The sequence below is a fragment of the Bubalus kerabau genome, chromosome 5 (assembly GCF_029407905.1).
Source record: "Bubalus kerabau isolate K-KA32 ecotype Philippines breed swamp buffalo chromosome 5, PCC_UOA_SB_1v2, whole genome shotgun sequence".
Classification (NCBI taxonomy): Eukaryota; Metazoa; Chordata; class Mammalia; order Artiodactyla; family Bovidae; genus Bubalus; species Bubalus kerabau.
The window spans coordinates 7,285,322-7,307,489 of record NC_073628.1 but is presented as its reverse complement, the minus strand read 5'-3'; the positions used below and the strand labels follow the sequence as shown (position 1 = coordinate 7,307,489).

Here is a 22,168-nt window from a genome sequence, read left to right as displayed (position 1 = left end):
CTCGGCCGATAAGGCGGTCTGCGATCCTCACTGGGACTGTGCAGGAATGGGGAGGTTTTCGGATGCCAGCCGAGGCGGGACAAGAGGCCTGACCTCTGCCTTTAAAGGATGATGGAGTTTGGGTTGTTGATGGCTGTAGGGAAGTCCCGTTTCGACAGAAGAGACGAGAACAGCTGGCTCTGTTGCCTGTTTTTTTTATTAACACATTATTTCCCGAGGTTCTCACATCCATGCCGTCCCTTCCCTCCTCCGGATCCTTCCCCAGCCACTCCCTAGGGCTCCTCAGGCTTCTCCACCTGAAAGGAGCGCAGTTCCATGTCCGACACCTGTCAGGAAGCTGGGGCCTGTGCTGGGGCCGCTGCTGAGGGTGGCATGGTGCTCAGAGCCAGTTCGTCCTGGCCTAGGATGGCACCTTCGTCCTCAGCGTTCACAGGGCCGCTGGACCCGAAGAACTTCACCATGGCACGGACCTGGGGCAGCTCCGAGAAGGTCTCCACAGTCAGCAGCATGGCCAGGAGCCCCAGGAGCAAGTAACCTGGGGAGGGGAGGTTACTAGGGCAGCTCTTATGCTCCCACCCACCTCCCACCCACACAATTCTCTTCCCACTGCCAATTAAGGCTCTGCACCATGCCCTGGGGCAGGGGCCTTCCAACCTGTGAGGCTCAGCCTCCCCTGGGGGCTTATGGGAGTTGTAGTCCAGGATCTTCTTCCCGCCTCTCCTCCCCTCTACCCCATCCTCCTTAGCAGCCGGACTCACCCAGAAGCGCAAACTGGCAGAGGTGGTAAAGCACCGGATGCAGGCCACTGCCGCGGCCCGGCAGCAGGTCCCCCAGGCCGATGGTGCTGAGGGAGCTGAAGCAGAAGTAGATGGCCTCCAGCAGGCTGCAGTTGCCCTGCACACCCCACAGCACCAGTGCTGGAAGCAGCACGAAGACGCCAACCACTAGCAGGCCCAGTGCAACTGCCTGCAGCAGCGCAGCCCTGGGCGGCGTCAGCTGCCAGCGGGTGGCTACCCAGGCCCCGGGGCGGCTGAGCAGAGGCACCAGGCAGTGGCGCAGGGCAGCCACAAGGGCTAAGGAGGCCGGCAGCCCCAGGGCCGCGTAGGCCACACAGAAGGCCTTTCCACCAGTTGATAGCGGAGCCATGTGGCCGTAACCTGGAGAGGAGAGAGCCACGGGTAATGAAGACCCTGGTGGGGCTGCTGGTTCCCGTTTCCCCGAGCCTCGCCCCTGCAGAAGGCTGCCCTCTGGTGGCCAACACAGCCAGAACTATTCAGGGCCTGTTCTCTGTGGGCTCTTCCCCTTGTTCACTGGGGGTCTTGGTCAAGTCCCTGAACCTCTCTGGATCACTCTTTTACATTCTGGAACATGAAAGGATGAAAAGAGAAGAGTCCCCTCAGGCCTCTTGTAGCTGGGGTAATTCTGAGAGCTGCCGTCCTACCCCGAGGCAGCCTGACCTGAGAGATTCCTCAGTCTGTCTTTGATCCACACTTCCCAGTTCACCAGGTGAAATGTTGCCCAGTCTTTCATTCATTCCCCAAAGGCATATCAAGTTACCCTGGGTGCCAGGCCCTGTGCTGGAACCTAAGTCTCCTCAGGTTCAGATGGGAGGTGGGCAGGAAAATCAGTCAAGACACCAGATATGGAGGGTTGCAAAAGAGGCAGTGTGCTTTTCAAGGGTGGAAAGGCATGTGCAATGGCAGGGCAGGTGAAAGATCAGGGCCTGCTGGGGGAACAGGATCAGCTGGTCCAGGGCTGTAAAACACAGATGCCTCGAGGAGTCAGAAGTGAGCCAAAAGGGAGTGGTGGGGACAGAGGTGGGCTGGAGAGCACGCACACTGTCCCAAGGGCAGGCCCTGTTCTCCAACAGGGGCTTCTGGCTCAGCGCAAGTAGGTTTACAAGTTTCTCCAAAAGAAGGTGGAAAATGGGACTTCAAAAAATATTCAGGACTTCATTCGTGGTCTGATGACTAAGACTCTGTGATCCCAATGCAGGAGGCCAGGTTCAATCCCTGGTCAGGGAACCAGACCCCACGTGCCACAACTAAAGATACCAGGATGAAGATCCAAGATCCTCCTGGGTGTTGCAACTAAGACCCAGTGCAGCCTAGATAAATAAATGAATTTCACACACTTTACAGGGCAAACACCGCACTCCCACCCCCCACCCCCACTTCCTGGGCCCTGGGCCCTCACACTTGTTTCCTCTCCCAGGAATTTCTTCATGTCTGTCTCTGTGCCCTCTTGCCTGGGCTAACATCTCATTAGCTAACATCCTCCCCCCACACTCCTCCTGGGTTGGTGGTCCCTGGGTTCACTCCATTTCCCTCCATCCAAGAATCCATCCCACCGCACAGGCTCCCCAGTGTCGCCTCAGGCCAGTGGGGTCTGGGCACCTCCCCTGGGTCTCACAGCTGCCTGGGGGTGGGGCTGAGAAGGCCACGCCTCCCTGGCACCTGAAGTTGAGGCACCAGTTGGGGTGTGTTGGTGGGGGGAGCCCCAGCCCTGATGACAGGCCTAATGAGGCCTGGGTTCTGTCTAGCAGTTTGGGGCTGGGGGAGGGCTGCACCCTCAGGAACCCTGGGTAGGGACCGCCTTGAGAGCGCCTTCCTGCCGCCCCACCGGCCGCCTTACCCGTGGTGGTGAGGAGGCTGGCGGTGAAGAGCAGGGCTGAGGGCAGATCCCAGTTCCTGGCCTCGGAGCCATTGCCCAGGCTGGAAACCCCATGGGCCTGGGCTACCAGGGCGGTGCCCAGCAGCTCTTCCAGCGCCCCAGCTGGCAGGCAGGCCCCAAACTCTGCCTGAAAGGTGGCCAGCTCGGCCCTGAGGTTGGCCTGGAGCCGAAGGGCTGGAGGCCCCTCCAGGGCCTGGAGCACTGTGGCCCCAAGGCCCAGGGCCAGCAGGTGGGCCACAGCCAGTAGCCCGTATCGGGCCCAGGGCCTTAGAGCCCCCATGGTATGCCACCAGAGTCCGTCAGAGGTGCCCTGGGAGCCAACTCTCCACCACAGGCACCTGGGAGGGGCTGGGCAGGGTGGGGCTAGGGGGAGGGGCTGTGTGGGTGGCTGGAGAGGGAAGGAAGCCTGGGATGGAGCTGGGGTGAGTGGGGCCAGGAGGGGAGGTGAGGAGGTGGCTCAGGCTTGGGAGGGAGCTGGGTCATTCCTCTGTTTCTGGGAGCAACAAGTTTCCCACCCAGGTCCCCAAAGCTGGGTGGTTGAGTGGTGGGCGGTCAGGATCAGGTGAAGGCAAGGCGATTGACCAGTTCCCCCTCCCACAGTGGTGGCTCATGTGAGCTCACCCAGTCACAGACCCCATTCACTGGTCAGCAGGTCCCCAGACCCTGAGGACCCTAGAGGAGAGGACAGAGGCAGGTCCCTGCCCTCCCGGTGTTCCCAGGAGAAACCTGTTTGCAAGAAGGCAGGGCGAGTTCACATTGTCATAAAATCCCTGAAGGAAACGCCCTGGATGATGGGAGAGCGTTCTGGGGGAGGGGAACTTCGCCTGAAAAGCTCCCTTCGGAGAGTGACAGTTCAGCTGGGGAAGAGAAGAGGCCAGGCCAGGTGGGAAGGAGGTTGGGTGGTGAGAAAAATGGGGACCTATGGACAGGGCTACGGCAGGTACCCCAGATGAGAAGGTGGTGGCCTGGGCAGAAGAATGGGAAGAGGGATGGTGGGACTTGGGATTGGGCGGGCAGAACAGGTGTGGAGGACGCTGGGCGCTCTGGAGAGGTGAGGCTTCCGCCATTCCCAATCCTTCCTGAGAAACTTTTGTGCTCTCCCGTGTCCCCGCCCTGCTGAACACAGTAGACCTGGATGCGGTGGGGTGCAAACGGGAGGGGGAGAGGGAGCCTGGACCACGACTCCCACAAACCACTGGGGGATGAGCCCAGGAGCCCCTGTCCTAGGGCGTGGCATGGGAGGGGTGATCTGCAGAACCCCCGTGCCTTCTTAAGAGAAGTGTGAGTGGAGCCAGGTGTCAGAGTGGATGACCCTCTTCTGTGTCCAGGCCTCAGGATAAAAACAAACCCTGGACAAACCCCTAAGATGCTGCCCAGAGAACTGTGGGCTCCTGAGTTCAGCAAGCTGCCTGGAGTGGGTGCAGCATGGCCAGGAAGGGGCCCCAGGGGAGGTGGTGTTGTTGTGGGCCCTGAGGATAAGTGGGGACCACCCCACAACAGGAACAATCAGGGCAAACAGTCGCTTGAAATGATGGGAAAGGCCCAGCCAGGGTGGGAACAGGCAAGTAAGGCCCAACTGTGTGGATGTCAGGGAGGCTAAGAAGGGCCTTGTAACACCTGATGATCAACTGAACTTGATCCCAGGAGAGAGATGCGGTCCAGAGGATCCCAACCTTGGCCCAGGCCACCTGCCATTCTGCTGGGGGCCTGAGGTCACCAGGGTCATGGGATGGTCTGGATCCCCCAGTTATCTCCAAGAACGCTGACAGGCTGTGCTTGGGGAGACAGCTTGGGGAGTTTATTTGGCTTCATTGGATCCTGAGGCCATGGCCCCAGCCCTGGCCAGGGCAGCAGGAAGGCACCCGGAGAGCCCTGGCCCCAGATGACCCCCAGGGCAGGGGGGCCCAGGCACTAAGCCCAGGGGCAGGGGACACAGTAGTAGGATTTGGTCAAAAGTGCTGGTGACAGCTAAGGCTGGCCCCTCTCCCCTGCACCTCCCCGCTTCCCTGCACCGCCCCTGGGGGGCAATTCCCTGAGACAGGCCCTGGTCCTCCCAACCAGCTGGGTACAGTGTCGGGCCCCAGTGGGGCGGGTAAGTCGGGGGACCCACCCGTTGCAGGTGTGTGTGGGGGGTGCAGGCCCCCCATCCAGTGTGAAGGCTTCCTGTGCAGTGTAGTGTTCCTGACCCCCAGAGGGGGCGGCGTCCCTGGGCGAGACCAAGGCAGCTGAAGAGACTGGCCTGGCTCCTATTCCAGTGTATGCTGAGGCTCCTCCAGGGCGGTGGGCGAGCAGCCGGCCCGCTCAGGGCCCTGCCTCTGGTGCCCACGGGGCCTGGGCACCCACGTCTTTGGTCTGCACCCTGCAGTCCTGAGGGGCCCCTCGGAAGGGGTTGGCAGGCGGAGAGTCCCAGAAAGGGTCTGAGTCTGGGAACAAGGTCCAGGGTGCCCGTCGGGGCGCAGGCTGTGGCGAGGGCAGGGGTGAAGGCCGTGGCCCAGCGGACACAAAGCTCCACGGGTCGATGCGGCTGCGGAGGGGTGAGGGCCGAGGTCGACTGATGAGGCCCAGAGGCGGTGAGCGCGGGGTCCCTGGGGTGCCAGGAGCAGAGCGTGATATCCCCGGCGGTGGTGAGACGGCGCTGGCTATTCGACGAAGGGGAGGGGGCCCAGGTCAGGCAGTCACCAGCTCCTGGGTGTCCCCAGGGGGAACTGCCCTGCTCTGGGCCTCAGTTTGCTCATGGCAGTGAGCTCTGGGATTCAAGACTTCCATAACCCTTCCTGCTCTATGGTGCTGCGATTTAGCAGTTAAGAGTGAGGAAGCCTCGGGAGCAGGTCTTGATCAACCCAGCTCAGCAGCTGATTAGTTTGAGTCCCTTCATCTCTCTGTGCCTTACATGTCAACCAAAAAATGGGTCTAACCGGAGTGCCTAGTTCATAGCACTGTTATCAGAATTGAATGAAGCGACCTTTCTAAAAGACTAGAAATAGTACCTGGCCCAGGTAAACAGCCAGTAGGAGTTTGCTAAGAAGTGACATCGCTCAGTCAAGTCCGACTCTTTGCGACCCCATGGACTGTAGCCTATCAGGCTCCTCCGTCCAAGGGATTTTCTAGGCAAGGGTGCTGGAGTGGATTGTCAGAAGCTTCTCCAGAGGATCTTCCCGACTCGGGAATCGAACCTGGGTCTCCCGCATTGCGGGCAGACGCGTCTGAGCCACCAGGGAGTTTGCTAGGGAGGTCCTTATTACTTCTATTATTTCACAACCGGCCTGGCCCGCCCCGATGGCTGAACATAGAACTCAGCTCCCCACACCCGGAGGGCGCAGCTGGAGGTCCAGCAGACAGCTGCAGCCCTGCTCACTGCCCTGCGGGTCCCCACCAGCCCCTCCTCCCCCGTCACCAGGCAGTAGGCCGCTTACCGCGTCTCTCCTCTTCCCGCCGGCGGCTCTTGGCTGAGGGCTGCCCCGCAGCGGGGACACCCAGCTCCAGCAGCAGGGGCGGCGCGGGGGCGGGCGGGCCAGAGGCGTCGGGGCTCAGTGGGGAGGCTGGGGTTTCGGGCGTCTCGGAGGAGAAGCGGATGAGCGGGGAGGGGGGCGGCTCGGTGGGGGACGGGGTGGGCAGCGACGAGCGGGGCCGTGTTGGCGAGGGCTGCTCCACGCGCTCTCGGCCCGAGCCCCCCGGGGGTTGCAGGTCCCGGCCGAGGCCCAGCGAGGCGAGCAGGGCGGTGCCGCGCAACAGCGCGCGTTGGATCAGCTTGGGCGTCCCGGAGCCACTGCCGCGTTCGGTCGGGCCCGGCCGCCGGGGCTCCTCGGGCTCCGGGCTCGGCCGCGGGAGGTTACCTGGCGGCGGGTACACAGGTTAGGCCGACTTCCGGCGGCCCTGGAGCAAGGGCTGACTTCTGCTCCCCTGACTCCCCCAGTCCAAGTCCTCCCTTGGCATCCCCATTCTGGCTTTTCAGAAGTGTTGGGGGTGGAGGAGGGCAGTGCAACCTTTGAAAGCAGCAGGAGCTAAGCCAGGTGCCCTGGGGCCCATGAAAGGAGGGCTGGCTGGAGGGAAGGCCGGGGGTCCACCAAGAAGCAAGCTCAAGCCAGAGCAGGGCTGGCCTCAGTGCCCTCAATGGGCAGCAGAAGATATCCACAGGGGCCAGAGTCACAGCTGGGACCTGTGCGGTGCCCATCTCCTCCCTGGTTGGGCAGCCCTGGTCCTTCTACTTGCCTGCTCTGGCCTCCAGTGGTAACCTGTATAAGGCACACAGGCCAATTCCAATGTACACAACAGCTCTAAAGGGATACAACACTGTCTCTATTCCAGAAATGAGGAAATCAAGGCTCGGAGAGGTCAGTTGTTTTTGTCAGGCCTGAGCTGAGTGATTTAGGGGCATTACATTGTCTGAGCCTCATGCCCCAGGGGTTCCCAGGCTTAGCTAAGGCTACCCTGCCCTGGATTAAAGGACATATGTCCTAACCTGTGGGCCTAGGGTTAATCTGACTCCATTCTAGACCAAATGGGTGGGTCTGGAGAACCAGTCATTGAGGAGGTAGGGCAGCCTGTGATGGCCCCCCACAAACCCCAATTTTGGCAAGTCCTCCTCAGCTCTAGAACCTGCCATGGCTCTCTACGGCTGCTAGAAAAAAGCCTAAGCTCCTTGCTTGGGCTTTCAGGGTCTCTCTGTCTTCCTTGGGCCTGCCTGGCGTGGAGCAGTGGGTGGGGGTCCAGAGGAAGGAATGCAAAGCTGGGAAAAACGTGAGCTTCTGCAGTGAACCAGGACTTTGCTTGGGGTCGGTCCTCAGCCACAACCCTTCTTACCTCATCTCTTTCTTTTTTGGCTCGGCCCCAAGGCCTGTGCGATCTTAGTTCCCCCACCAGGGATTTAACTCACGCCCTCAACAGTGAGAACATGAAGTCCTAACCACCAGAAAGCCAGGGAATTCCACCCCCCACCTCCACCCCATCTCTCTCTTATCTCCTACCCAACCCCACCCCTGCAGTGGCCACTGCCTTCTAAAATGCAAACCTGCTAAAGACAAGTCTCTGCTTAAACCTCCCCCCCACCCCCAACTTCCAGATCCTTCCTGAACTGGCCCCAGCCTGCTGTTTCAGGCCTGTGAGTCCCTGGCTCTCAACTCCTTCAGTGAATTCCAACCAGGATTCCTCTTCCTTAGGTCTGGTGAGCCCCACGGTTGCACACACACACTGTTCCCTTCACTCAGCACACCTTTCCCACCTCGCGCTCAGTAGTCCCTTACTTAACATTTAAGACCCAGCTGAGAGATCACAGCTTCTATGAAGCTGTGACAGTGGTTTATAAAAAAGTACATATTTGGCTTTCATCTCATTCCTGGTACAGAACTCCCCAAACCCTTGGAATTTCCATATCTGGGTTCATATTGATGTCTTTTTATTTTGGCAGCCTTGTGCAGCATGAGGGATCTTGGTTACCTGATCAGGGATCAAACTTATAACCCCTGCATTAGGAGCATGGAGTCTTAACCACTGGACCACAAGGGAAGTCCCTGATGCGGTCATTGTTGGAGGATGGGGTCTGCCAGGGGAACGAACTGTGTGATTAGAGGGTTGGAACTTTCAACTTCTACTTGCATCAGGGTAAGAGAGGGGCTGGAGATTGACTCCTGTCACCAATGGCCAATGATTAATCAATCACATCCACGTAATGAAGCCTCCATAAAAACCCAAAGGGTTTGGAGAACTTCTGGGTTGGTGAACCAGCAGAGGTGTGTGCCTAGAGGGGGCATGGAAGCTGTGTGCCCCTCCCACATACCCTGCCCTCCACATGTCTTCCATCTGTATGTCCTTGACCTGTATCCTTTATAATAATCTGGTAGTCTAGGAAGTAGATGGTTTTCCTGAGTTCTATGACCTCTTCAAGGAAATTATCAAATCTGAGGAGGGGGGTCGTGGGAACCTCAGATGTAGAGCTGGTTGGAGAGGAGCACAGGTGACAACCTGGACTTACAACTGGTGTCTGCAGTATAGAGGAGCAGTCTTGTGATCCTGAACCCTTAACCTGTGGGGTCTGACGCTAATTCCAGGTAGACGGTGTCAGAACTGGATTGGATTGTAGGACTTCCAGCTGGTGGCCCAGAATTGGCCAGTGTGGGAAAAGCTCCACACATATGGTGTCAGAAGTGAAGCAATAGAATGGCAGAGGAAAACAAGAACTTTTCCTCTTGTAGAAGCTTTGCCAGGGACTTCCCTGGTGGTCCAGTGGTTAAGAATTTGCCTTCCAATGTAGGGGATGGGGGTTTGATCCCGGCGGAGGAACTAAGGTCCCACATGCTGTGGGTCGACTAAGCCTGCACACAATGAGAGAAGCCCGTGTGCCACGATGATGACCAATGCAACCAAAAAAAAAGTTTAAAAAACAAAATAGAAGCTTTTTCAGAATCCCCCGTTAACCTATGTAGTTCTTGCTCATGCTATGCCTTGTATAGTCCTTCAGCCAGCCACATGCTACTCTCTACTGTACTTGTTTATTTCTGAGCCTGCCTCCTCCACCAGACTAGGCCCGCCCAGAGGTCAAGGCACTGCTGATCTCTAGCATGATGATGCCTGGCTCATTATGTGTCAGTACATGTTTGATGGAAGAATCCATTCTTAGAATCCCTGTGACAACCACATAAGGTGATTGCTGTTCCCCACTTTACAGGTGAGGAAACTGATCATTTACAGTGAGTTTAAAACAGAACAGGGGAAAAACATGTTTAAAACAAGCAAGAAAAATGGAACAAAGTGACGCTGGAGATCAGCACACCAACTAAGAATGGAAAGAAGTTACTGAGGTTGATATCCTGAGAAACTGAGATTCCCACAAGTCAGAAACTTGCTCCAGGTAACTTGGCAATAATTTTAATTTACCTCTGAACTCCCTGGCAGTAAGAGGTGGCAACCCTGTTGTTACGGAGAAAGCAGAAAAACCATTCTTGACTCAGAGATGAAGGTGAAATCACTTCTACAGGGCCTCATGGAAAGGACATGGCCATGTGGTAGTTGGTGGCTCCAGGGCAAAAGCTTCATGGGGCAGTTGCTGGCAGACTGTGCCCACCAATCCGTTACAACCAGTTCCCCAGGGGCCAGCACACCCAGGCAGGGACAAGGGGTGGGAGATGGGACTCCCCAGTGGTGTGGCTAACACCTGGGACAATCTCTCAGGGACATCTTTGATTCTTAGCTAGGTTTTTGACTCTGTAGGTGGTTGGGAGGTCAAGATCACTCACTTGTGGGTGGGGCAAGACAGCTGGCTGAGGGCTTGCACAGGTGCAAACAGATGCTCAGCCAGCAGCTGGGCTGGGACAAGGGATACCCTTTCAGGTAAGGGGGCAAGCTGGAGAAAGATGAGGTCCCTGCTCCTGGGAGCCCAGGGAAGATAAGGCCAAAGGGATCTGAAGGGATCTGTAGACCATGGTCAGGGGCTGCTTCGGCCTGCACATCCAGCTTGACAGGACCTCATGTTCTTCATTGAACTTTCTGGCCTGGGGCATTCTAGAGCAGGTGACTCCAAGCAGCCCCCTTGGCCTTCCAATTCTCAGTTCAGTCCCTGTAGCACAGCCTGCTTGGGGCAATGCAACTGCTGGAGCAAGAAATGGCATGGCAGATGGGGGTCCAGGGCCCTGCCTCTGGAGTCAGTGAAAGTTCTGCGACTCCATGGACTATACAATTCTCCAGGCCAGAATACTGGAGTGGGTAGCCTTTCCCGTCTCCAGGGGACTTCCCCAACCCAGGGATCGAACCCAGGTCTCCCGCATTGCAGGTGGATTCTTTACCAGCTGAGCCTCCAGGGAAGCCCTGGGCTCAAATCCCTGTTCTGCTGTGCGTCCTACTTCAAATCACTTTACCTGTCTGTGCCTCAGTTTTCTCCTCTATAAAATGGCACACAGGAGGGACCCAATAAATGTTTGCTGTTGTTATTACTGTGAATCCTAGCTTAGGTAATGGTGGAGGTGATGCATTGGGTGGGGTGAGAGGAGTGAGTCTAACTTGTTTGCTGAATGGGACTCTGGTCTGATGACAGCTGGGTCCTATATTCTGACTTTGAGAAGCAGGTTCAGCTGGGGGCTGTAAAGGGACCCTTGGGCAAGAGAGGCTGCAACTTTCTAGTCCCTGCCAATGCTGGGCAGTGCTTAGATGAGCCATGCCCCTCTGACCCAGGATCCCTGCTTTCTGCTGATCCCCTAGCTTCCCAAGTAGCTTGCAGGTGAGAAACCCCTTCTTTAAGTGAAAGCTTCTGGGGAGGCTCACTATGAGCATGAGTGTCAACATTTTCCTGGGTTCAGATCCTTAGCTGGGGGACTTAGATAGATTACTTTATGTCTCAGAGCCTCAGATGGGTATAATAATCCCTCATGGGGTTGTTGCTTGGATGAAATACCTGATACACAGCAAGTGCTGTTGCCATTATGGAAAACAGAAGAGCCCAGAACTGCCCCAGATGCAGTGAGGGGGCCCTGGATGCCCACCCGTTCAGCTTTCTTATCCTCTTTTCCACCTCCAAGCTCCCCAGAAAGGACTCTGAGAAGCACAGTGCAGTAGCCGCTTTTCTAACTCCCCCCCACATGCACAATTTCCTTCCCTTCTCTGCACCCAACTTCCTTTGGGTCCCAAACAGGGGCCACTGTTTCTTGTCTTCCTTTGCTCCCTAGAGCTTGCTGAGGGCACAGCAGCTGATGGAGGCCAGCCCTGCACAATGGGCCCACTCTGGGCCCCCTGAGGCCTAGGTGGGATCTCCATCAGTTGTGGGCTTATAGGTCAGACCTGGGTTCTAGCAATGGCCTGCCTTGCCATAGTACCCATAGGAGTGCAGCAACAGTTGGCTGGGGGCAGACAAGGCCACTCACCATTGAGCATTGGGGGTGTGGAAGGAGATCCTAGGGGGGATGAGTCATCTGAATCCAGGTACCACGTGGCTTCATCCATGCGGGACCTTCTCCTGGTGAGGGAATGAGAAGGGGAGTTGTGCTTCGTGAATCTCAGGACTGCTGGGAGGCAGGAGCTGCTGGGTAGGTGGCAGTCAGGCACTCACCTCCCGTTCTGGGCTTCTCCAGGCTTGGGGGAGCTGGGACCCCAGGCCCAGCATGCTCGGCGCTCTCCATTGCTTGAGTCCTCTAGACGTCTTGGGGACTGTCGGCCCCATGCCTGCCCTGGCTCTGCAGGCTCCACTGTGGTGGGTAGGGTGAGGGGGGGAACCGAAGGAGTCTGAGTCAAGACCAAGGACCCTGATCCTTGTCCTCCCATCGTAAGAACTGGGCTCCAGGGGCAACTTCTTGGAGGATGGGGAGCGGATAGTCAGGCTGGGCCCCATCCCATTCCCATGGTAAGCTTTGGGCTTACAGAGAAATTGCACAAACTGGGGTGGGGTAGGTGAGTGTGGGTCCTGAGACTGGCAGTGGGGCATCTCTTCTAGTCCTTCAGCTGGCATTTGCTGCTTAGGAGTTAGCACAGACACTGCAGCAGACTGGGTCTGAATTCTGACCCTGCCACTTATCAGCTATGCAGTATTAGTAGTTACTTCTGTCACTTTTCTCATCAGTAAAACCTAGGTAATAATAAAGACATCTACCTCACAGGGTCATTGTGAGGAATTAATATTAGCAACTGTTAGTCACTCAGTCGTGTCTGACTCTTTGTGACCCCATGGTAGCCTATCAGGCTCCTCTGTCCATGGGATTCTTCAAGGGAGAATACTGGAGTGGGTTGCCATTCCCTTCTTGCTGCTGCTGCTGCTAAGTCGCTTTAGTCGTGTTCAACTCGGTGTGACCCCATAGACGGCAGCCCACCAGGCTCCCCCGTCCCTGGGATTCTCCAGGCAAGAACACTGGAGTGGGTTGCCATTTCCTTCTCCAATGCATGAAAGTGAAAAGTGAAAGTGAAGTCGCTCAGTCGTGTCCAACTCCTAGCGACCCCATGGACTGCAGCCTAACAGGTTCCTCCATCCATGGGATTTTCCAGGCAAGAGTACTGGAGTGGGTTGCCAATACCTTCTCCAATTCCCTTCTTGGATCTTCCCAATTCAGGGATCAAACCTGGGTCTCCTGCATTATGGGCAGATTCTTTTTATGCTCTGAGCCACCGAGGACACCCTAATAATTAGCAAAGCACTTAGGAAAGTGAATGGCACATAGCATCATACAATTGTTAGAAAAAAACAAGTTGTAAAACGACTGCTGCTTGGGGAACTTAGATATCAGTTTAGATGGATGGGGAGGGAACCTGGGAGCAGGGAGGAAGAGGAGGAGGCAGTGCAAGGGATCCACTTCCAAGGATAAGGTTTGACGAAAGGGTAAGATCTGGGGAGAAGGACGTGGGCAAGAGGAGAAGCTGCTTACACTGGATGGCCCGGAACCGGGGAAAGGTGGGAGAGTCCCCAGCCCCGACCTCGAAGACGTTCCTCCTCCTGTCCAAGCCAGGCGAGGCCTGCACGGTGATGCGGTGTTTGAAGTCTAGGGTTGGGGGGAGAGAAGCAGAGTGCAAGTTTGTGGTGAAGGAGAGACAGGATCCTAACCCGCAGGGCCCCTCGGCAGCGCCGAGGCCACGCAGGCAGTGCTGGAACCCGGCCTAGCACGGAGGCTAGGTGACTGGGGCCGGCCTCACTGGCTTCCTGAGATCCTGGATTAAGGAAATCCCCAACCCCGGCAAGCGCAGCGAAGTCGGAGAGGGCCCACCCCGTGCCCTCGGCCTTCCCAGAACATTCATGAGCCCCGCCCCTTCCCGGCCGCAGCCACTCCCAGGCCGACATGCAAATATTCCCGCCAGAACCCGCCCACAGACAAAAACACACTCCCGATCCCACCCCTTGCAGCCTCCGCTCACAGGCCCACCCACCGACGCCCTAGACCAATCCCAGCGCGGTCAGCCACCCGCCTGGCCCCGCCCCACCGCCCGCGAAGCCAATGGCGGGCGGCGCGCTGGGGCCCCGCCCCTTACCGAGTGGCATGCTGATACGCTCCCCGCCGTCGCGCGCGCGGAGTTTGCTGCGCTTGAAGGTTCCGCGTCGGCGGCGAACGTGCGGCCGCTCGCGGTCGACTTGCTGCAGTAACAGCGTCAACTCACGCTCAAACACCTCCAGCTCCCACTGAGCCAGCAGGTGCTCGCGCCGCCGCAGCTGCTCTGCCTGTGAGCGCTGCTCACGCGCCGCGCGGGTCAGCTCCTCCTCGCGGCTCAGTAGTTCCTGTGCCCAGGACAGCGAAGGTGGTGGCGTCAGGCGGGTACGGTCCCAGGCGCTCATCCCCACTCTCCGTGAGACGTCCCTTCCCGGTGTCTCCTTCCACCCCTGGGACCGCGACTCCTCCCACCTTTTCTTTGGCCCGCAGCTCGTCGAAGAGGCCTTGGATCTCGCGCTTCCAGCCTTCCTGCATGGAATGGAAGGAGTCCCGCGGCATTTCCCGTAGCACCTGTGCCTCCAGCGCCTCCAACTGCTGAAGGATGGAGGCGAAGTCGGGCCTGCGGTGGGGGTCCTGCGCCCAGCAGTCTAGGGAAACGGAGTGGGGACGGGGGTGGGGGGGACAGGGGAAGGGGTCTGTGAGTGGATGTCCTATTGGGCCAAGGAGCTCTACCCTTCACCCTCCTGCCCCATCCCCTTACCAGCCATAAGCTGTGCGAAGGGCTCCGGGCAGGTGGATGGAATGGGCAGTGTGAGCTTGTTCACGGCCACACCATAGGCTACAGCAAGGCAGTCGATGCCACGATAGGGTACCTCCCCGGTCAGCAGTTCCCACAGCAGGACCCCAAAGCTGTGGGTGAGACAAAGGGTCTGGGTTCCCGCCTCGACTCATTCATTGCCATTTCACCCCAAAGCAACCAAGAGCTAAGTGGTCTGTGTCCTTCCCTTGGCCTCTGCTTATCCATCCAGCCCTAGATTTTGGCTGCCACCTCTCCCACCCCCACGACCCCATATCTGTCTAGACTCCACCCAGCCGCACCTCCAGACATCGCTGCCTTTGGAGAAGGTGGAAGCCTTGATAACCTCAGGAGCCATCCAGGCATAGGTGCCCGCAGCACTCATTTGCGTGGTTTTGTGCCACTCACGGGCCAGACCGAAGTCTGTGATCTTCAGGGTCTTGTGCTCCATGTCGTCACCTTCAATGGGCTGCAGCAGCAGAACTGGGGAAGAGAGGCTGGACTGTGGTTCCAGGCTCAGGGGGTGGGGACAGGGGAGGAGCTGGGAGCAAACTGTCATCTGACGGACACCCTGGCTAGGTAATGGGGGCAGTGAGGTGACTTGGTCTCAACCTTGCCAGAGCTCGTATCTGGGGTTGGGATAGAATGAGACAATAAACACAAGGCTGGGACATATTTACCAAGGGGCTCCTAGAGGTTAGGCATTTATACTCAGTGTTAGCACACACACACACATACACAAATCTGTAAGGTAAACATCATGGGATTCCCTGGTGGCTCAGTGGTAAAGAATTCACCTGCCAGTGCAGGAGACACAGGTTCAATCCCTGGGTTGAGAAGATCCCCTGGAGAAGGAAATGGCAACCCACTCCAGTATTCTTGCCTGGAAAATCCTATGGACAGAGGAGCCTGGTGGGCTCCAGTCCTTGGCGTTGCAGAGGGTCAGGCACGATTTAGCGACTAACAGTTCACTTCACTTCAGTAATTAGGACTCTGTACTTCCACTGCAGGGGAAACAGGTTTGATCCGTGGTCAGGGAACTACGATCCCACATGCCCTTGGCTCAGCCAATAAGTAAATAAGTAAATTGCAAGATTTGGGAAGATTTTCCAGAGGAAGTACCATTTAAGCTGAGACCAGAGTGAGGAGTTGGCTTCAGCTAGGTGATGGTGGGGGTTCAATCCCATGGACAGAGGAGCCTGGAGGCTCTAATCCTTGGGGTTGCAGAGGGTTAGACACAACTTAGTGACTAAACAGCAATAACAAAGACATCATTATCCTCATTTTGCAGAAGAGGAAACTGAGCAACAATTTGATTTAACCAAGGTCATAAGCAAACAAAGCAGGTATCACCCACAGCCTGGTATGCGTGGTTCCAAAGCCAGTGTTCTAACTTTCCCCTAACCCTGCACAGAACAGAAATAGGCCATATGGCAGCCTCTCAGCATTCGTGACTTTGATTTCAAAAGAAACCTGTGTGTTGCCATTTTGTCGAGGCAAGAGTGTGATTTAGAACCTCCCTGGGGGTGGGGAGCAGGAGGGAACTGCCTGGTGAGAAAGGAAGCCCAGCGGGCACTATAGACCCCTGGTGCCCATGTCCCACTGTGGCTAGCACAGCCATTTCCAGAAGAGAGAAAGATTCCAAAAGATATCCACTGATGTGGCTAGATGTGATGAGAGACGAAGGGGTCTAAGGGTGGTTGTTGACTAGAAAGGAGTTTGGGACAAATGTAGGAGTGGATGGACACGGCAAGGGTTCCTGGCTTTGTCCCTCATGGGACCACCATACCCTGTATACACAGGAAAGCCAACAACTTGCAAATGTCTCACCAGGACAAGCATAGCTCAAAGGAGAGAGGTTTTAAAAGAAAAAATGGAAGGCAAAGTTAGAGAATATTCGAGGGTCTGAAGCAGACTCTCTACTTTTCTGGTCATAGTCAACTGTTTTGTACAAAAGGGACATCCAAGCCAACGACATTTCTGAACACATATCCTTTCAGGGCACTGCTGCTGCTGCTAAGTCGCTTCAGTCGTGTCCGACTCTGTGCGACCCCATAGACGGCAGCCCACCAGGCTCCTACGTCCCTGGGATTCTCCACGCAAGAATACTGGAGTCGGTTGCCATTTCAGGGCACACCTCTCAGCAATCCTGCCCAGGGTGACAGCGCCACGGAGGGGACAGCGCAGGGTTCTGGGGTTGGGTTAGAGGAGACAGGCACCTTGTACAGGTGAGTCAGGGAAGACTTCTCAGAGGAGGTGGCACAACCAGGGTATTCACTTGTTTAGGCCTAAAGCCACAACTCCTGATCCTGCTGCTGGCCAAGCTCCCTGGGCCTCATGGGGGCATCTGGCACTGCTACTCAGCCCCTCCCTGCTGTCCTTGGCTCCCAGGGCCTCTGGCTGCTTGTGCTGTTTCCTTCAGGCCTCCCCACCCTTAGCCTTTTCAATGCCGGTGTTTCTCGGAGACTGGCCTCCCCTTGATGTCGGCCTACTGCCTCCAGGCTGTCCTGGCCTCTCCCAGGTGCCAGCTGCTCCCTCCTTACTGGCATCTCCCGTATGTGGAGCCCTCATTCAGAAGTGGGTCCAGCTGCCCAGCTGTCACCCTACCTGGTCTCCATGCCCTCAACAACCACCTACATTCTCCCACTGTGCCTGGCAAATCTTCCTGCCTTGTCTCCAAATTCAGAGAATGGTCCTGCAACCTATCCTCTCTTCTGAGCTAAACTGGGGCTGACTCCTGAACAGTTAAAGCTGAGGATGACAACAAAAGTCAGAGGGTTATCATGAGTATTAAACAAGATCACCCTTTTTAAAGCTTTCACACAAGGATCTGACAGTTGTTCCAAAGATGCTGCCGTGAATCTCAAGTTGACTCTCCTCTCCATCCGCTACCACATCTTATTTGCAGCTTCACAACAGCCTCTGGCCTGGCTGCTAGAGTCTCAGAACCAGACCATTTAGTAAGCTCTGTGAATATCCGTTTCAAAGAAGAATCGCAGCAGGCTGGGGCGGGTGGCTGGAGAGGGACCAGGAAAAGGGGTCCATGTGCTGGGGTTGGGGAGGGACTCCCACTTCCTCTGGTGCCAGGACCAACCCATCCTCTTGAAGACCAACCCCTGCTACTTCTTGGTCAGGTCTCTAGCCACCTGTGGTACCTCACGGGCTGGTAAAGCACTTTCTGCACCAGTATCTCAAGCTGGGAGGCCAGCCTCCTTTTTTCAATCAGATCATCTGAAGCCCAGACAGGGGTGGCAACCCACTCAGAGTCTCAGGACTCCTTTGTACTGGTGACTTTTCTGCCAACCCCGTCCCCAGCTTGACCTCACACCTGTGAAGCCTTAGCCTCCCCTCCATGAGCCCTGCTTTTCTCCAATGGCCTTGAATTTGTTCCAACCCAAGCTGCTCTTCTGGTGTCTGATATAGACCTTGGGGATGGGGTGATCAGGGGTCACTCAGAGAAGGGGCTAGAGATCCCCCTCCCAGCACCCCCTTAGGTTAGGGCTCCCTGGCTCTGAAAAGGGACCTGGCCCCCAGCCCCCTCCCTAGACTGCCTCTGGGGAGCCCGGGAGTGGCCTCAGCAGCTCACACCTCTTCCGCTTCCCTCCCATGGTCCCTACTTCTCCTTTCTGGGAGGCCTGGCCCAGGTCTCCAATGGAGGGGGGAGTCCTTTGGGGGAGAACTGGGGGAGGTCAGGCCCAGGCCGGACTGGCTGGTCAGTCCTGTGACTCGTGGGCCTGGAGAATTCCCCCTCCTCTCCCCTCCAGGCTTCCTCACAAGGCCCCCATTGTCCAGGAAAATCACGCCATTGTTTCCTGCCTGAGCCCCCCCAGCCCAGGGACTCCCCCCCACCACAATGCCACAGACAGCACCCCGGGCCTAGAACTGGGGTCTGTGAGGTGGGAGCCCAGGCTCAGGGAGGCTAAGGGCACCCTGCCTGCCCTTCACCACCACCCAGACTCAGGGTGAAAGCAGGGAACTGGGGGTAGTGGGGGTGCCATCCCTGGCTCCTTCCTCTCCCACAAACCCCCCCACCCCCAACTCTTTCCTCCCCTGCAGGCAGCTGGGCTGGGGAGAGAGCAGAGGCTGGAGCAGGGGCAGGAAGCCGGCTCAGGGGCAGCAGGAAACGCAGGAAGCGGTGGGGAGGGTGGGGAGCAGGGGCCTGGGCTATTGTTCCATTTTTTCTGGAAAGAAAACTGGAGGAAAAACAGTAGACGGGAGTCCCCTCCCCCCAGGCCTTCGGGGAATCCCCCTCAGGCTGGGGCAGGGAGTGAGGGTCCCTAGATGGCTGGGGCTCAGCAGCGCAGCTGAGCGCTGGGACCTGCACCGTATTGTGGATGAGAGGAGTGGGTGGGGTGGCTGGCAGACCTCCTGAGGCCCCTCCAGCCCAGGAAAGGACTTGGGTATCACTGGGCCCTGGTGTTCTGCTCCCCACAAGCCTCTGATCCATGGTCAGCCCAGGCCGGGAGGCTCAAAGTATCCATGCTCACCCCTCCACAGGCCACCCGTGGCTCTCCAGTGGTCCTGCCGGCCCTTCCTCTTGCTCTTCGGTCTGCACCTTGGGCCCCAGCAGGCCCACCCACATCCCTACTACCGTGCTGGGTGCTGCCTCCTCGACTTTGCTCTCATCAGGCCCTGCCAGGACATCCAACTGGGTGTCTCTCTGAACATGCCCTGCTCTGGGCCAGGTGTGAAGCTTGCCTGCTTCAGGAAGCCCTGTGAATCTGTCACTTGCTTGTCTCGGGCCCATGCTAGGCCGTGCGTAGACCCGAAATGGCTGGAGATAGAGTGCCTCAAGTCTTCTTAGCCCTGCCACGCCCACTCCAAGTGCTGATTCCAGGCAAAGCCCTCCTGGCAATCCAGCCTTCAAATGTCCACACCCATGGCTGACAACCCACCGCATGCCGGGCATTGGGTGCCCAACGATTAAGCCCTTTCATCCTCCCAATCACTCCCTTTTTACAGAGTGAAATCGATACTCTGAGTTGAAATAACCAGCTAGAGAGAGTGCAGCCAGGGAAAGGAGTGGGGTTAGAATTCCATCACTGACCCCAGCTTTGACCACCGCGGGGTGGGGAGGAGGGGAGGGGCTTTTCCCTTTGAGATGTCTATTCTGGAGGAGCTGCCCACCACAAGCGGAGGAGACAGGAGGCACCCGCAGGACAAGTGGGCGCTCCCTGAAGATGAGGGGTGCAAGGATCCAGCATGCCCTTCCTTGACGTAGTGGCCATGGTAGGCAGGTTGCTTACAGTTCTGAGAGATTCCAATTTTTTAACTTGGCACCTGTGAGCTGGGGTAAAGGCCTCTTCCTGGGGCTGGGGCGTAAAGGACTCTTGGGTGCCTGGGACTCTTGCTTTGGGGCTATTGTGAGCCCAGGGGCACCCCTGGTCATCTGAGATGCTCCTAGAACAGTAGCTCCTGTCTCTAGTAGATCCCCAGGTAGGCTCAGCTGCGAGCTGGCAGTAGATGTGCGCTCAGGCCATGCCACCCTCCAACCACGCTCCCCAAAACTCACTGTTGTTGGACTTGAGGTCTCGGTGGATGACAGGCACCAGGGCCTCGCAGTGCAGGTAGTGCATCCCACGGGCAATTTGCACGGCCCAGTTGACGAGCACATGGGGGGGCACACGCCGGCCAGCCAGGGCACGGCTGAGGGGCCCACCGGCAGCGTACTCCATCACCAGGCACAGGTTGGGCTCCTCCAGGCACACGGCCTTTAGGGCAATGATGTTGGGGTGCGCCAGCATGGCGAAAAGACGGGCCTCCTGTCGCACGCTCTCAGCTGTCACGCTGATGTCTTCATCGGGGTCCTGGCGAGCAGCTTTCACAGCCACCAGCTCGCCTCTCCAGCTGCCCCGGTAGACCTTGCCAAAGCCACCGATGCCAATCACCTCCTCCAGCCGCAGCTCCTGGAAGCTGGCCATCTCGCAGGGGGGCGGACCGCCGCCCCGAGACACATAGTTGGACGGAAAGATGCCCACCTGGCCACCCACCTGGCCCGCCCACCAGCCCTCATCGCCTGAGATAGCTGCATCCCGGGATAGCACCTCCACACGGTCGCCCTTCCGCAGGGCCAGCTCATCCTGCCCGCTGGGCTCGTAGTCAAACAGGGCTGTCCACACAGGGTTAGCATAAGCTGCCGCCTTCGGGGACCCCTCTGGCCAGCCTCCGCCGCCGCCCCCACCGCCCCCACTGCCACTGCTGTTCCATGACCCCAGTGGGCTCTTGAGGAAGAGGTTCTTCAAGGGCTCCATGGCTGGGAGCTGGCGTTGGTGGGTGTGGGGGACCTTCCCTGGGTGCCCCTGGTCCCCACCCCTGCTGACCGTCGAGGCCCTAGTCCCGGAACCTGGGCATCCGGGCCCTGGCCCTCAGCCCCAGACCCACGCCTCTCTGGGGATCCAGGAGTGTCGCCTCCCGGCCCCCTGCATCTCGGGCTTCCGGAGGAAGGCCACCCAGGGCAGTGTGGTCAGGCTTGGGGGGTGAGCCCCCGGGGCCTCCGGCGTCTCACCATGGCCAGCAAAGAGGGGCCCTGGCGTCCCTCAGTCTGGAGCAGTCCTGGGAGCCTGGCTCCAGCACCCCGCGAAGTGTAAGCTGGGCCAGCAAGGGGCAGCGCCTGGACTCTGGTTGGGTCTCCTTGCGAAGGGGGTGGCTGGAGTGTCTCTTGCTGCGGCTAGCTGTCTCTTCCTGGCTGGGCTCTCTCGACCAGAGGGCTCCAACCCCGTTCCCTTCTTCCTCCTCCCTTTGTACTTTGGCCCCGGGGGCGGGAGGCAGAGGTGGAGGGTGGAGTTTCACTTTTTTCCGCTGTTCTCCCTCCCGCAGGAAACAGCATCAGATGACGCGGGCGGGTAGCACCGCTCCCCTCCCAGAGGCTGCGGGGCGACTGGGCCGGGGAGTTCCTGGGTAGGAGGGCAATGAGAGGCCGACGGAGGGGAAGGGTAGCCCCCACCTCCCATGACAGCAGGTTCAGGGTCGAGTTGGTTTCTGCTAACAACGGGCCATCTCTCCCCTCTACATCCGCATCAGGAAAACTCGGGCAAAGAACCTGGCTTGGGAAGGGGACAAACCCGAGTTTCGTCTTGGCCCCGATGCTGCAGGGCTGTGTGATCCATCCTCTCTGTGCCTCATTCGCTTTGCATCTGAAAATGGGGCCAGAAGCTCAGCTTTGCAGACCTAGTGGGATGGGCGGCGGTGGGGGGGCGGGTTAAGACGAGGAGGACGGAACTGGCTGCACCTCGAGCTCTTGGAACGAGTTGTCAGGTCCTCCTTTCCCTCACCTGGGAAACCACTTAGTCATGCCTCTTCCCCGTGAAGGGGAGGAAACCTGAGACTGTGGTCCTGAAATGTGCGCAGTGACTGAATTCAGAATACCGAAACCGCGCTCGCAACCGCAGGATTGACCCCTTGATTGCCTTGAGCCTGTCACTTTAAGAAAAACGACGCTATCCTACTTCGACTATTTCTGCCTTTTTGAAGGATCGCTCTCTACAATCTTAAGTATGAGCTCTGACCCGGAAGTAGAAGCCACTCATGACGTCTGAGGTCTCGCACTGAATAGGTTGGACCTAGAGGGGGGTGTGCCCCCGTAGCGCCGAACTGTAGCTTTAGTTCAGGCAGGTCCACGCCTCCATCCTTTTCCCCGCCTCTTGTAACTCACTGGGAGAGTTTTGCGCCAATTAACTCCGCCGTTACTCGATGGCAACTCAACTATCCCTTGGGTTCCGCCCAGTAGTCTCCGCTAGGCTGGCAACTTTCAGGTGTGCGCATGCGCCCAAGGGGTTTTGCCTTTCGACCCGTCCCTTCTCTTAGACCCGGACTCTGCGCAAGCCCGTAGGTCCCCGCTTCTTATCGCTCTACCACCTCCCTGCGCTTGCGC

The 22,168-nt window shown here is 57.8% G+C and overlaps 2 protein-coding genes across 2 annotated transcripts; both read right to left on the bottom strand.

The window, feature by feature from the left end:
* Positions 1–178: 178 nt before the first annotated feature.
* KCNK7 (potassium two pore domain channel subfamily K member 7) lies at positions 179–3,381 on the bottom strand. The gene is made up of 3 exons (XM_055580812.1): positions 2,635–3,381; positions 759–1,157; positions 179–535 (listed from the first exon to the last, which is right to left on the bottom strand). The coding sequence occupies exons 1-3, from the start codon at positions 2,951–2,953 to the stop codon at positions 330–332; spliced, it is 924 nt and encodes a 307-aa protein (XP_055436787.1). The 5' UTR covers positions 2,954–3,381; the 3' UTR covers positions 179–329.
* Positions 3,382–4,450: 1,069 nt separating this feature from the next.
* MAP3K11 (mitogen-activated protein kinase kinase kinase 11) lies at positions 4,451–22,001 on the bottom strand. The gene is made up of 11 exons (XM_055580811.1): positions 21,570–22,001; positions 19,811–21,465; positions 14,601–14,781; positions 14,263–14,411; positions 13,974–14,149; positions 13,606–13,849; positions 13,008–13,121; positions 11,705–11,840; positions 11,520–11,611; positions 6,087–6,506; positions 4,451–5,312 (listed from the first exon to the last, which is right to left on the bottom strand). The coding sequence occupies exons 2-11, from the start codon at positions 20,547–20,549 to the stop codon at positions 4,975–4,977; spliced, it is 2,589 nt and encodes an 862-aa protein (XP_055436786.1). The 5' UTR covers positions 20,550–21,465; positions 21,570–22,001; the 3' UTR covers positions 4,451–4,974.
* Between the last annotated feature and the right edge of the window lie 167 nt (positions 22,002–22,168).